Genomic DNA, 14,065 nt, shown 5'->3' with positions numbered 1-14,065 from the left:
CCAAAACCTTGTAAGATGCCATGAAAGGAGCCCGAGAAGAATGTTATGCATTGAGTCAATAACGTGATAATCTGTCACCTTCCAATAGTCCAACTCGACCATCACCGAGTATCGAACTCCAGAAGATTCAAAGATTTTTTGTCTTGCGGTGGCAGTCTTGGCGTCACGGGCAGCGATGGCATGAGCTCTATGCTCATCTGAGGTTCGGGATTTCCAAGAGCTTGTATCGATGTTGTTAATATCATGTATAGTCATGTAACAGAGCGAACAGAACGCTGTGGCACTGTGGTGGGCCATTCCAAGGGCACCACGTAAGGCTGGCAGGTCTGCTATAAAGGGCAAGACAGCTACACGAATTTGTCGACCTTGAGGATGAAGTGGCGTACGAGAAAGCCACATCCCATCATGCCAGAGGGTGTTGAGCTGGGTGATAAGAGGCCCCATTAACCAGTTGCTCTATTCGAGGGAAGGTGACTTGGGACCGGGAGCAATTCCAAAAAGGTATATGTTTTCTGGAAGAAATCGAGACTCGACAGGTAAGGTCAAGCATACCAGGACGATGAACGTGATGCTTGCTGATCGTCCGCCCGGCTTCTTGCCCAAGGGCTGGATGCCATCCATAAACATCGCGAACGTGAGATTCCCCGTTTTAGCCGTGTACTGTCCGCCATTTGGCCCACGAAACTCTTTCCATAGTTTTGACTGTTGTATGTCTTCGATAGAGGAGGTGTCGCTAAACGGTCTTCTTGATTCTGGCAGTGATTTGTCGAGGTCCTCTTCGATGGATGGGAGGCAAATGAAACGTGCAACCCATTCTTCTAAGTCTTGAAAGGCGAATTTCCGGACGTGTTTCCCGTTTGCTCGAAGCAAAGGCTGCGAACACACTTGGAATGTAGAAGAACCTTCATCCAAATCGTTCAGCGTGTTGTAAGGTATCGAAGAGGCATCATAATTTTCAACAAAGCCTGGGACTCGATCTGAGAGGTGAACACAACACTGAGGAGTATCTTCTATAGGGTATAGAGCGAAGCAAGCGGAGCAGCAGTTGAAAAAAACTAAGTGTGGATCAATCCCCAGCCACTTATTCACTGTTCTGATATCGCTTGGAATATGGCGAAGTGCAAGAGCTGTCGTGTTGGGGATGGGAAGCCCGGATGGTTCGCCAGTAAGTCCATGCGATAAAGTCAACGCAATACCGTCCCGTTGCGCCCTTAGCAGCCAAGATGCTGTCACCAGTGAGGAGTGATCGAAAACTGCCATGAGACTAGCAACGAGCGATGCATGAGTTACAACGGGGATTTCTCCGATCAAACTATGCTCGAAGAATTTGGCTTTTGGGTGAAAGAGATGGATACATTAGTCAGCTTTTTCAAAAAGCCAGACAACGATGATTTACAGACAACATATGGAAGCAAAGAAACTCACTTGTGTCAAAGATGTTTTCGGCAGAATTTGTGGGTTCTCCCTCGAAGCCTTGAGATATTCGACGATTGGAAGAACTGGTTCGCTCGATATCCATACAATTATCTTCCGTAGGATTGTTGAGAGGTTCCTGACGATCACGGTCGTCGACGTCCATCAAATGATCATCTTCGCGCTCTTCATCGTTCGTCACCATAGGTCGATGACGTGATTGAAGACTTGCTAGAATACTGGCTCGCTGATCTGCGGCGCGGTGAATTTGACAAGTGATGCGGGGAATGAGAAGGCCTGGCTGATCTATGCCGTCAACCGGGTGACTTTCTTGGATACATTTGGAGCATAAGCAGAGGAAAACAGGCTGTTTCCCGTGGCTCATGATGTGAGATATGAGTAAGCTGAAAACTTGAGTGAATGTATAAGTTGATTTGTAAGAGCGAGACCAAGATGATACTCTCTTCGCGAGATTCTGTTTACCTCCTTCGCTATGATCCGAGTCCGACGCAGGCCCTGGCCTACGAAAGCTGCGGAGCAGTTGTCCGGATGAATTGTATCAATAATGGTTGTTCACAACGCATAATGTTTCAAAACATAACTGAACAGCTTTCATTAGGCTTGATCGAGATGGACTGTCTTCCCGTACAACCTATGTCGAAACAAGTGGGGGAAAGTTGGATATTTTTTCGCTCAGATGTGTTATAAGGCACGGGTATGGGTGTAAGCCATACCATTGATCCCAGGTACTATCAACTCTGGTCCGATTTGGGAGATAGCTGCGTCACTTGCTAGAAATGTTGTAGTGTAGGATACAAAATTGATAGTGGATTGCAATACAAAATCATTTTGGGGAAAAGACTTAGATTGAAAGAGAAGATGATACAAAATATATATACTTAAGGTGTGCGCCCAGAGAGATTATATGTCAAGTGCAATACACCTTGCAAGGTTTTTTTTTACAGCAGCCAAGATAGGTTGTTCAACTACTTTCAGCAGTTCGCGCCGACCAACAACTGCATCCAGCCACAAGGGACAATAACAATCAACGTTGAGGCCTTTTGGTGGTGTTTTTTTGCTGACAGGATAATTTGGATCACGTTGACGAACTCTTGGTTGGTTTCCGGGGGAACTGTTCACAGGATTGTTTCTTTCTCGGGCGGCGTCTATGTCATCAAATATTTTTTGAAGTAAGGGATTTCGCCAAGGTAATCGCCAAATCTTGCATATTTTTCTATCTTGCTCTTGGTCAGCCTCGGAATCGGTTTCGTCATTGCTGCAGCAAGCCTGGACAACTGGTGTGAGGGCCCACAAGTTTGGCCGGGCCATAACAAACTGACTTCGTGCTTCTCGGACCTGGCGAAGTTTTGAAGATGAGATCAGTGAGAATCTCCACAAGTAACATCTGAAAGCACTGGTCTCCAAAACTCACTTTGGAAATTCGGTTGTTTTGAACTTTTGTTTTATGTCGTTCTTGGAGTCGGTTCTGAGACCATTCACGGTTCTCGCGGAATCTGAAAAAACATCACGGTGGATTTAATATACAATGATCAACGTCAGATGGTATTCAGAGAGTTCAGAGAGGAAATGCTGACTTTCGACGCCAGGTATCATTCAAATGATTCAAAATTACTCGATAAATTTGGCCAGGGTCCACATCCTTGGAGACACCAGAATATTCACCAGATTGTACAAGTTTGATGAATATGGCGGTTGCGACTCGGCAGAGGTGTGCGTTGTTGACTGAAGCCATGGGTTCTGACCATTCCGGTTGAAATTTCGCCACACCCGCTTGATACAACGTATCTCGGATTATTTTAATTGAACCAGGACTCTTGTCGTGGGCCGCAAGTCCACTCGTGAAGACGGTGTTGTCAGTGTCTTGCAGATCAACCGGCCCATCTGCAAGTAACCCCTGGATGGTGATGGTGTCCGTGTTCCAGTTACGTTTTTCGGCGGGTGTAGCACCATGTGGGGCATCTTTGTCATCGGGTTTCAAGCCTAAAAGCACTCGGATAAGCTTCCTGACGTATCTCTGTCAATGATGTAGGAAAGAGAGTTGTTAGTAAACAGAATATCTAAACGATGGAATGAGGTGTCTGAACTCTAGACTGACTCTTTGTGGAGTGGTTCTCGGACATGGAGAATCTTTCTCTTCGTCACTGCTTTGCCTAGCACTTGACGCGTCTCTCCCACCTCTTGGTGCAGAGCCGCGTGCGGTAGACTCGCGGGAAAGAGCACGCTGAACAAGATCAAACAACATGTCCATCCGATGATTGAGGCGCCGAATATCGGTGATATTTGTGGAGGTGTTGGCGCTTACAACAGACAGATGTTTGCATAAAATACGCATCTCTTCCGTGGCGTGTGATCCGAATGGAACTGATGACGATGGATCATCAAGGTCCGGTATGATTGGTGATGCTGGTCGAGCCAAAGGTGATGTGTCTCCCATGAGGTCGTGGTCCTTCCATCTCTGAAGTATGTCAGCTTCTTCGTCGTCCCCAGAAACCGCATCTTGATTAGTCGCTCGACCTTTACCCTTCCTTCGGGAACTTGCTGTATCACCACTGAAGTTCACTGGTGTATTCCGGCGGTTAGCGTCATTGGATCGCGTCGGTTGATTAGATTGCTTCGATTTTCGAGGTGCTTTATTGCTTTCATTTGGCTGATTCAATTCTTCGTCTTCATCATTTGAACCTTCCCGATTGGCGTCTGGTGTCCAGTCATCATCCCGCGCATTGTCAAGATGACACTCTTCATCTGAATCTGGTATGATTTTCTTTCTTCTTTGACTGGTGGATTGAATGTTGGAAGCAGAATCTCGGGGGGAAGTAACTCGTAGCTGTAGCGGGTTTCCTTGTCTCGGAGTGATTTTGACACGGGAAGGTTTTGACACTTTCTGTACAGTAAGATTGGTGGTGTCGGGACGAGCGCTTGCAGAGCCTCGTCCACGCCCTTGTCCGCGTCCTCGTCCACGAGAGGAGCCACGAGCACGATCTGAACCTCGACGTTGTCCTCGACCTCGACCAATGGCGGCAGGGGGATTGTCATCCCCAGACGTCTCTTGTCTGTCAGAGTGGACTGCTCCCGAAACTTTGGATTTGCGACGAGGCTTGCGAGAGAGACCGACTACATGTTCGTCGTCCTCGTCGGAGTCATCGGCAGTCGCCTGGGTTCCTGAACGTGACAAGCGAGTGATCTTCTGTTTCTGAGATGGGCCTGCTTTCTTAGATACTGAAGCACAGCGAGTTTTGGATACCCGACGAGAATTAGCATCCCGCGGTCGTAAACGGTGGTCCAAAATTGGACCGAGGAGGTCCTCTCCCTCGTCAGAAGAAGTACCAGAAGCAGCATGAAGAAAAGAGAGATCTTTTCGAGTATCGCCAGCGCCAGAGGTTTGACGAGAGGTTTGATTGGTAGAAGCTCCTCGAAGATCGTGAGTAGAATCATGACGGTCAGAGTTACCATCTGGCACTCGAGGTGGAGCACCAGGTGCAGAACGGTTGTGAGTATGGGGACTCAGTGGTGCGGTCGATTGGGGTGAAGGTGAGCGGGTAGTACGAGACTTGTCGATGACGAGAGATCCAGAACCGAGGCCCGCGGAATGAGTTTGGTCGCCAAAGGGATCAGAATCGCACCACTCCTTCAAGATGGTGGCCTCTTCACTCAGCTCATCATCATCGTCCCTTGTGTCCTGGTTTCCCTCAGTGCTTTGGGAGTTGGTCCCTCTTGCAGGTTCACCTGGAAAGCAAAGGGACGAGATTAACATATGTTGGAAATATACACATGGTAAGTTTGGCAACAGCGTAAGAAAAATCAAGGGAGACTCACGCTCCAGGGGGGGTATTTGAAGAGTAAAATTGACCGAGCGTCTTTTGCTTGGCGGCTTTCGAAGCACTATCAATCGGCCATTTCTTCCTTCGATCTCTTCGATTTCGTCTTGGAGAGTTTGATTGTTTGGTTTTCGGGCTTTGGAAGGATTAGCGTTCTTTCGGTAGAGCGAAAATAGCTGTACGTGGTCCAGTGAGCACCCTCCGACGTCGACGCCGACTTCTGCCAATGCCGCAACCATCACGTCCCGGGAAGGTTTGGGAACATCTGTTACATCAATTCCACAACGGAAAGCGCGAGTCAACCACTACTTGAAAGACATAGAATAAAACGTGACTTGAACAGAGGTTTCGAAAGTCTTGCTACGTACCAACGGGTCCTCCCAATTCGGTACTTTCGCGTCTGCGCTTGGCACCAGCAATAACGGTAATACCTTGACATTAAAATGGTACAGTCCGAAAAGAGGTCAGTGATTAAGTGCCCAAAATGACATGCATCAGGCGGCGATATACATACCCTGTGGACTTGTAACAAGGGAGTTTCCAGCCGATTCCCTTGTAATGGCCCTGGCTGATGTCTTACGCATGATGTTGGAAGCGAGAAAAGATGACGTGGAGGATTTTTGTGGGTGACTGGGAGCTTGATCAACAAGACTTCAAAAGTGGAAAAAAAATTGGTGAGAAGGAAGACAGCGAAAAATTAGGTAGATGGATTGGGAGCTTGATCAAAAAAACTCCACAAGCGGTGAAAATGGGATGGCCGAAACAAAGAAAAACAAAAACTTATAATGAAACCTTGAGAAAGATGAAATAGAAAATTAGGAATAGATCTGCTAGCCAGAGCAAATCTAAGAATATTAGGGTGGGCAGAATTAAATGGAAGGGTGAAAAAGACAAACTTCACAAGCGGTGAAAATGGGATGGCCGAAACAAAGAAAAATAAAAACTTATAAGTGAGGGTAGTGAAACCTTGAGAAAGATGAAATAGAAAATTAGGAATAAATCTGCTAGCCAGAGCAAATCTAAGAATATTAGGGTGGACAGAATTAAATGGAAGGGTGAAAAAGACAAAAAGATCAGGAAAAGGAAAAGAAAAAGTTGACTGAAGAACGAGAGTATGAGATTGGAATTGGAGTTGGTCCGCGTATTAAAAAGCTCTTACCATGAAATATGTCGCTTACAATCCCTTTCATCGTTTGCACTGGATCATGCTTGAAAGGTGCCATCCTTTGAATTACGCGTAAAAGCTGTTAGCTGTTTATGTTCAGACATGCAAAAAGGCTCCGACCCCCAAAGGCAAAAGCGGCGCTCAACATCTGTGTGAGGAGGCTCAGTGAATGAAGCCTTCCCGGTGAAAAACTAAGTCTCAATGACTGAGTTTGAGACAAAAGCCAAATCAGTTATTGAGAGTTACGGCCGTGGTGGTGCTACATAGACTTACGGTCCGCCGGGTTGAGATAAGGCCAACCTTGGAGCAACCGGTTACTCGATTTCGGATTGACTCCCGAATTGATTTGACGTCGACAGGAGGATTGAAGGAAAGGAAGTTACAATACATGGTTTTATGCTCACGTGCACCAACATTGAAAAGACACGATGAACGTAAGAGAAAAAGCTACAATTATAATAAATCCAAACAAAGTGTAGCGCACTAGGTACAAGTGAAACAAATGAATCGTGCGTTGGAATCGTAGGACGTTGAGTTCTTGCAGGTTACTGGAAGAACTCAACATAAGGGAATCAAGAAAGACTTTTGAACCGTACTCTTCGATGATTGGGATTGGGATTGAAAAGCAAAAGAGCAATATTGGAAGATGCTTATTTTCGTCAAAAATAAGCTAATTGAACTAAAACATGCGCTCAGCTGTCAGGTTTGAGGCTGGGCCCGGGCCGACATCGAACACCGTCTGCCGGGTCTGGGGTAGAAGTAGTGGGCCTGTTTCACAGGCCTGTAACAGGCCTACGTAATAGGTAGGCCTGGTGCGAGCGCTCTTCCTGTTTAAAGTAAATCCAGTAAATCCAAGGAACAAATTGGCCATAACAAGAAGAGATTCATGCGTATAATAATAAGCAGTAATCTACACAAAAGATGGGTTATGTGGACATATAACAACAGTTTAAATATTCCACTGCTTGTCAGACAGTCAATGTCAAGATTGAACCCGAACTAGAACTTAGATGAAGTGAGACTCAGAGTATCTGTGGTGCTGAAACAGGTGGAGTGTGTGATCTGCTAATCAGCATAGACATAATATAAACAGCAAAACAGCTAGTAAAGCTTTGAACTACGTATATCATCAGCTTGTTTTGAATTCTACTATTACGCATCGGGGATAATAAGTCTTGCAGTGCGCTTTCTATCTAATGAAGATGCAATGGTTATTAGGTGCTCGATTGATGTTCCTCAGTGAGAATAAGGCAAACAACTCACTGTTCTGCCACTGAGAATTCATTCTGATTCTTCTGATTCTTCTGCGGCTGGCGCTGGGACCAAACCAGCTGCAACTGCATCCTCGTAGTCACACGCGCGTTTGCTAAGTTTTGAAACAGCAAAAAAACCAAAGCATCATAAGTACATTTCATGAACACTTCCTCCACGTGCTGAAGTCACTCACGTCTCGATTGATAAAATTGCCCAAAGGTCCGCGGCATTCTTGGTGTGACACTTCATTTCGGACTTTATCGCTTTGTGTTCCGCACGCGCCACCTTGAGTTGGGTCTCGTAAAGTTGACGGTGAGGAATCACAACGGGATCGAGCGAAAGCAACAACATCTCACAGTAGGATATAACGTTGTGAGAATCTTTAAGCTTGAGAAAGACGTTTTCATGTAGATCTTGTACCATATATATCGCATTCTCTACCGCTTCGAGCTCGATTTTGTTGAGGTATTTGTATTTGGCTACATGTTTCGCGATATCGTCCTTGGCGAAGTGGATATGATAATGTGCGAGGTTACTTCAAACAGGAATTCTGAAATCACGGGCACGCTGACTGGGATTCAATCTCGCCAGTCCTGAATTGGGCCTTCAATCATGAATAGCCAAGGCTTGTAACTCGGGGATGAGGCCAACGTGTTCTTCGGGTAGGTAAGGTGGGAACATTGTTCCTGCAGAAAGTGCGTTAACATGAGAGGGTAATTCAACAAAAACAGATCGCGGACAAACCTATTGTTTGCTACGCAGAAGCTACAACAGCCCAATACGATTTTGGCGCGTTGCAGTGGATGATGATGAAAGTTCAACAGAATCGCGTCCGAGCAAGGAGCTTTCTGTTACGAGGAAAAATTTAAGATCAGGTCTGTACAGCCTGGATGACTATCACCATCTTGGAGCCGCTTTGGCAATCTATCGCCGAATATGACCCACTTTGTTTTGTAGTCCTTTGTTTTACATACAAACGTATTTCCTACCGTACGACTACTACATACCTCATTTGAAGACGAAAAGCCCTCGATTAAATGGGGTCCACTTTGCCTCAGCTGACGTCGTTTACAAATCCTGTTGACTAACGTGGCGCACGTAATCGACAGTAAACTTGCTCTGCTGCGTTGTAGTATGGACCGACTATCATTGTGAGGCATCCAACGTGAACTGTCAATTTACTGATCGTCCGAGAGCATGTCCAAGGTTGTGTTAGACCGTGGGTACAGCCAATCTCAAGAGCAAAGTGCTAGTTCTGATGAACACTTTTTGGAAATACCATCATTCAATGGTTTCAATACCGCCGCGAAAACAAACACTTGACGTCATGAACAAATAGATAGAGAAGTTCACAGGCAAGCAGGATTGTGGGAGAAGTTCGGGAGAGACAATTATAGTAAATCCCAAGGGGTGGGTCTAAATACATAATTGGATGTCCCCGTGCGGCATCACTATAACATGAGGTCCACTTTTCACATATTCCATGCCCTCAGCAAAAAAAAAACAGTGCATCGGCTTAACTATCAAGGACTGATGCTTCGGACCGAACACGCCCGCGGGAGGAGCTGTTTAACGTAGATGTCGATCAGAACCTTTTAACTAAGGTCAAATGCACACAAGCGTGTATCCTCATAAGGATGAGCTTACCTCATACAACGGCTCTTTTCTCAAAGAGCTATGGCCCAATAAAGCAACGTGTTGGTTTCTTCATTGAAATCTTCCATACGCTGAATGAAAGGCCGAACTAATAAATTGAAGAGTTGCAAAGCGGTTGGTTGTGCGATATTAGGATCCAGACGCAGCCCCGGGTGGAATAGAGCGAGCATTTCTAGTAGGTTTTGTTTGTTTGTGCGAGGCATAGGTGCGTCGACGTGAGCGAGAGGTAAGAATATATGTAAATGCTCCTCTAAAAGTACCGCGCGAAGGGGAGGGGCGATGTCTGCCATGTCCGCGTGATGATAGGTTATTCTGCACGGGGAAGGCAGGAGGACTTTGAGAATGTGAGATCCTTGATATTATGAGAAAGAGATCTCGACGGACCTTTAGGAAATTCAAAGGTTTGCACTTTGAGAGATGGGTTTGCCTCTACGTTGATATCGATGGAGGTCTTGGGAGCTTATATATCTAACTCTTGACTAGATAGATTGATAGTATAGTCGTGTCACGTTCTGAGTTCACTGCAATGAATTCTGAGACTGGCCAAGCTCAAATTATCTATGTGCCATCTTGCCCACACGGTTTGATACATAGCAAGATCTCTATTGGCCTATTGAGTGGCTCAAGAGACCTTTGGAATTTTTGTTTCGTAGGGATTCTCGACTGAGGAAGACCACAGGTACGTAAAACCAGGTGATAGGTGGAAGAAAGATAAATGGCCGTATCAGGCCGTATCTTACGCACCAAGGGTGCATGTCCCCTTTCGGGGTCTTTCTCCCAAAGATTCAATTATTACGTCAACTACCGTGACCCGAGATCTCATAATTTATTACCTCACAAAGTCTCAATCAGCGTCGATATCATGTAAAAGCTACCCTGTCTCACCGATAAAAAGAAGACAAATATGTTTCACAAAATGTTCATCAATCAAAATATCAACGATACCTAGATCTGGGTCAGGCCTCGAAATTAAACCACTCTTGAGAATGTTTTTCGGCCCTTCGGGTTCTATGTATGTATGTAAGTACATGGCCTGAACACCTGAGTGCAAAGATCTCGCGAATCTTTAATGGGCCACCCACAGTCCAAGACCGCCTCTGTTCAAACCTGATATGTATCTGAAGAATTTAGGTTTCAAGTCACCCAAAATCCAAGACATCCTCAAAATCGAGAACATTCTCGTTCTACGTGAGTTCCTGAAACCACTCCATTAAGCCCAATTTGACCACCTTACTTTGCAAATCCCTCGATAAATAATATATCACATCACGGTATAGCCTCACCCCCTTTTAAGGATTGGCCCGTGAAGGTGTCAAAATCTAACCACACCTAGTTCAATCCCATCATCATCCAACATCCATAACACAAGTACATACGTTGCCTTTTTGAATTCTATAAACAGCTCTTTTCAACTCTTGTACTTGACTAATAACTCTGCCAATAGCAACATAGACTGACGTCATCGATCCGATCTTCTATCCACTTGATCCTATTAGCCTATCGAACAGGTCTACACACTGTCCTATTAATCAAGATGTCGGAGTCTCATCCTCGAGGTGAACCCCAAAGCCCTGCTAGTATCAGTATACCTGACCAAGGACCTCGTACCTCAAACGACGTTGATTTCAATCTCCGTGCAAATGCCCCACAAGCAATTGAGAAAATCAGTGAGCTCTTTTTTTGTTCTTATTGTACCAATTAATCCTGATTGCTCGACCTCTATGATGTAGTAAAGGAGTTGACAGACCAATTATCCTCTCTCAATCATTCCGTCGGTGCTCTTCATGACAGGGTCAATGCCTCACTGGTAGGATGTCAACACGCTCAAACAAGATGTACGGCCCTCATTCTAACTCTACATATTTGAGTGCATCCTGCTGACTAACTTTGACATTCCAGCGGAGGTCAGCCGCATGTCGGTCCTTCTGCCCCAACTCATGAAGGAGCTCAAGAGGCTCCAGTTTACAGTTGATTCTCTAGCCAACCTATCTCACATGGTCCTGAGGGTACACCGGAACATCCTCAAGAAACTGATTGAAGCCGCACACCTTGATATTGACTACCAAGCCGAGATTGATGCCACCTCGAGTTCTTCCAGCCATAATGATGAGACTCCTTTTCTATCCGATGCACAAAATTCAGTGCGAGATACGTAGTTTGTGCTTGTAACGCCTTTTCGGCTCTTTACTGCTCTTTATCATGCTTATCATACAAATGCTATCAGTTGTCTTAGTTTCTACCATGTGATCAATTATTGATTACCGATAGATATATTGTGAGCGGACTATACTACCTCTGTGATCAAATACATATACACAAGTGATCACCCGAGATCCCGCTCCGACGTGCTGAAAACCGTTACCCGTGGAGCGTATCCTCAATTGATATCATGTAAAGACCATAACATCCTCCCTTTGTGAGTGCCGAATCCCACTCTATAGTATTATATGAAAGGCAAGTTTAGGCCAATGGCTAGAGCTAGACTCCTTCAGATTTTGGATGCCTCACATCCGACGAAATCTTTCCGCCTCAGAGTCATTTCCCGCAAGCGCTGCTGAACCTCAGCACCCTCATATCTGACTGAACATCTCAAACGCTCAGGTCCACTCGTTATGCACTCAAACTTTCTGGACCCAAGTCAACCGAACAGCTGTCTATCACACCTCCAAACTATCCGTTTACGCCCTCGGACTATTATCTTACACACTCCATTAATATTTGTACGACCTCCAATCAAACATACGGATCGTTTTCATATTGCCGACCAGGTAGATCTTGATGGGGCCTATCGCAGCGACTTCTCAATATTCAAGTATGCACGGGTTCTAGCAGTTTCAGCTTTTTCAAGTGGTCGTGGTCAGTAAATTTTCTCCAACAGAGACCTCAGAGCTCGTGGATCCGGAACAAGCTTAACATCACGTGCATTATAGATAGTCACTTATTAATTGACTTGGTTTTTTTCTAGCAGAGCACGACTGCACCCATCTGCACGGAAGTCGAAAAATCAACTTCGGACCCTTTGCTGGAGTCCTCGACATTGGTCATCAAGCTCCAGTCGTCAATTTCAAAACTCATAGATTGTTACAGAGCAAACTCTTTGAGCCCGACCTTTTCAAAAACGCTGTCGCCAAGATTTCTTCCAACACAAATGGTATGGCCTTGATTGCTTGTGAGATATGCGCCTTTCAAGAGCTGCACTTCAACGAGTGCTGTCGCCCTGTTTCCTCTTTCAATGTTATCAAAGTCAGCCCGGATCAACATATCGACGGCTTATCTCATATCTTCCAAAGCTTAGTGCAGTTGGCTCCGAATGTATCAGTAGCACGGTCAGTTTGTTTTCCTACTCAATAATATCACTCCTATCAACCCTTACCAATATAATCTCCTTGTATTCCAGCTACCGGCTCAATGCAAACCAACCGGATGAAAGCACAAGTCGTCTCTGCTTACACAGTATCTTCAAGTCCTCCGACCGACTCGCTTTGGAAGATTTCTGTCTTCATAACACATGTAAGACTTCAGCTGATCACGCATGTTTGCACGGATCCTTCAAGCCAAGTTTGACCTACACTTCTGACCCTGGCAATCAACAAGATCTCATCACCTCATGTAAGTGGTGTTTACTGACCTTTGAGGTTCAGCCTCCAAATGCTTACCTTCTCGCCGAATATCTAGCGCGACCGAAATCGCCTTCTCTCAATGTCACTTTTGTCGGTCTCAATCCAACACCTGTGGTGTGTGATCATAACTCGATAAGTATCACTCTGCCAGACGATGACAAAGATGAACCGTTTGAGATTGACCCAGACGTCTGGGAATTTTTGCAAAATGAACAACAACAATATCCGCAATATTGGCTTTCCTGTAAGTCACACTGTGACTTATCATCTTTACGAGTCAAAACTGATTCACCCTCCGTTCACTTTCTTCACTGTTTTCAGCCAGCTCCAAGGAGAGCACTCTCGTCTCTCTCAGAGAGACGTCCACAAGCGTGGCCCAACCGCACGAGTAAAGTAGATCACCCATGGATATGCATATGTCTTGTCAATTTGTAAAGGCCTTTGAGACCGCTCGACCCAGGATCCGTTTTTTTCTTTGTTGCCAACATCAATATATTCTTGCGTGTTATGATAGACAACTTGTATTGGCGTACTATCAAACATATCAAACATTACACTGATTGTATCTTACGCCAGAGGTCTATCTCATCCAGTCCCGCAGTGTAAAGTATATGTTCCCTCAAAACGTATACTTTGGATGAACTATCCCGTTTGTCTGAGCCATTCGTATGTATACAAACTATCTTGTTTGTCTGAGCCAGTTCTGAACCTGAGGTAAAGCACCGATGCAAGGAGGGTACCGTCGCTGCAGTACCTTGCCCGCACGAATGTGACACTCAAACTCTTCAAGTTCATTCAGTACGTCAAATTCAGGTCATCCTCAAGCACGTCGAGCTACATTATAGAACTGAGTTATGCTCAGTACCTTAGTATTACTACCTTTTGGTGAGTGTCCGTAAAGAGATGTTCAGTACCGCTTGGAGACTACAAGCATGTCACTGAGTGCGAAGTTGAGTAACAAGGCCGTCACTGAGCGCGAAGCTGAGTATTCAGCGTTGACCCAGGACTGTGTGCCCTTTGTGTCTTTTGACAATACCTCAACATGCTATACCTTTCAGTTAGCCGGAAAAGGCCTTCAGAACCTCCCACGTTAAGGTCACTGCCAGCATTAAAGAGGTTCC

General features: G+C 45.5%; 3 protein-coding genes across 3 annotated transcripts; 1 reads left to right on the top strand and 2 right to left on the bottom strand.

Annotated features, from left to right (window-relative positions):
• Positions 1-1,356: 1,356 nt before the first annotated feature.
• On the bottom strand, positions 1,357-5,833 carry MELLADRAFT_88679 (uncharacterized protein; the record flags this gene model as incomplete). Its single annotated transcript, XM_007411995.1, has 10 exons — positions 1,357-1,364; positions 1,426-1,929; positions 2,148-2,200; positions 2,357-2,769; positions 2,846-2,927; positions 3,009-3,448; positions 3,530-5,157; positions 5,248-5,514; positions 5,618-5,680; positions 5,764-5,833. The coding sequence occupies 10 exons, from the start codon at positions 5,831-5,833 to the stop codon at positions 1,357-1,359; spliced, it is 3,528 nt and encodes a 1,175-aa protein (XP_007412057.1).
• Positions 5,834-7,695: 1,862 nt separating this feature from the next.
• Positions 7,696-9,614, bottom strand: MELLADRAFT_108286 (uncharacterized protein; the record flags this gene model as incomplete). Its single annotated transcript, XM_007411994.1, has 7 exons — positions 7,696-7,780; positions 7,862-8,203; positions 8,413-8,516; positions 8,676-8,752; positions 8,986-9,136; positions 9,316-9,343; positions 9,364-9,614. 7 exons carry the CDS (start codon positions 9,612-9,614, stop codon positions 7,696-7,698), a joined length of 1,038 nt encoding a protein of 345 aa, XP_007412056.1.
• Positions 9,615-10,858: 1,244 nt separating this feature from the next.
• MELLADRAFT_88678 (uncharacterized protein) lies at positions 10,859-13,814 on the top strand (the record flags this gene model as incomplete). The annotated part of the gene is made up of 12 exons (XM_007412053.1): positions 10,859-10,991; positions 11,055-11,159; positions 11,224-11,479; positions 11,645-11,740; positions 11,963-12,180; positions 12,290-12,475; positions 12,569-12,650; positions 12,722-12,933; positions 13,000-13,188; positions 13,266-13,332; positions 13,521-13,593; positions 13,659-13,814. 12 exons carry the CDS (start codon positions 10,859-10,861, stop codon positions 13,812-13,814), a joined length of 1,773 nt encoding a protein of 590 aa, XP_007412115.1.
• Positions 13,815-14,065: the final 251 nt, after the last annotated feature.

This window comes from Melampsora larici-populina, assembly GCF_000204055.1.
Source record: "Melampsora larici-populina 98AG31 unplaced genomic scaffold MELLAscaffold_28, whole genome shotgun sequence".
Taxonomy (NCBI): domain Eukaryota; kingdom Fungi; phylum Basidiomycota; class Pucciniomycetes; order Pucciniales; family Melampsoraceae; genus Melampsora; species Melampsora laricis-populina.
The sequence above is the reverse complement of the archived record's forward strand: the minus strand, read 5'-3'. Positions and strand labels throughout refer to the sequence as shown.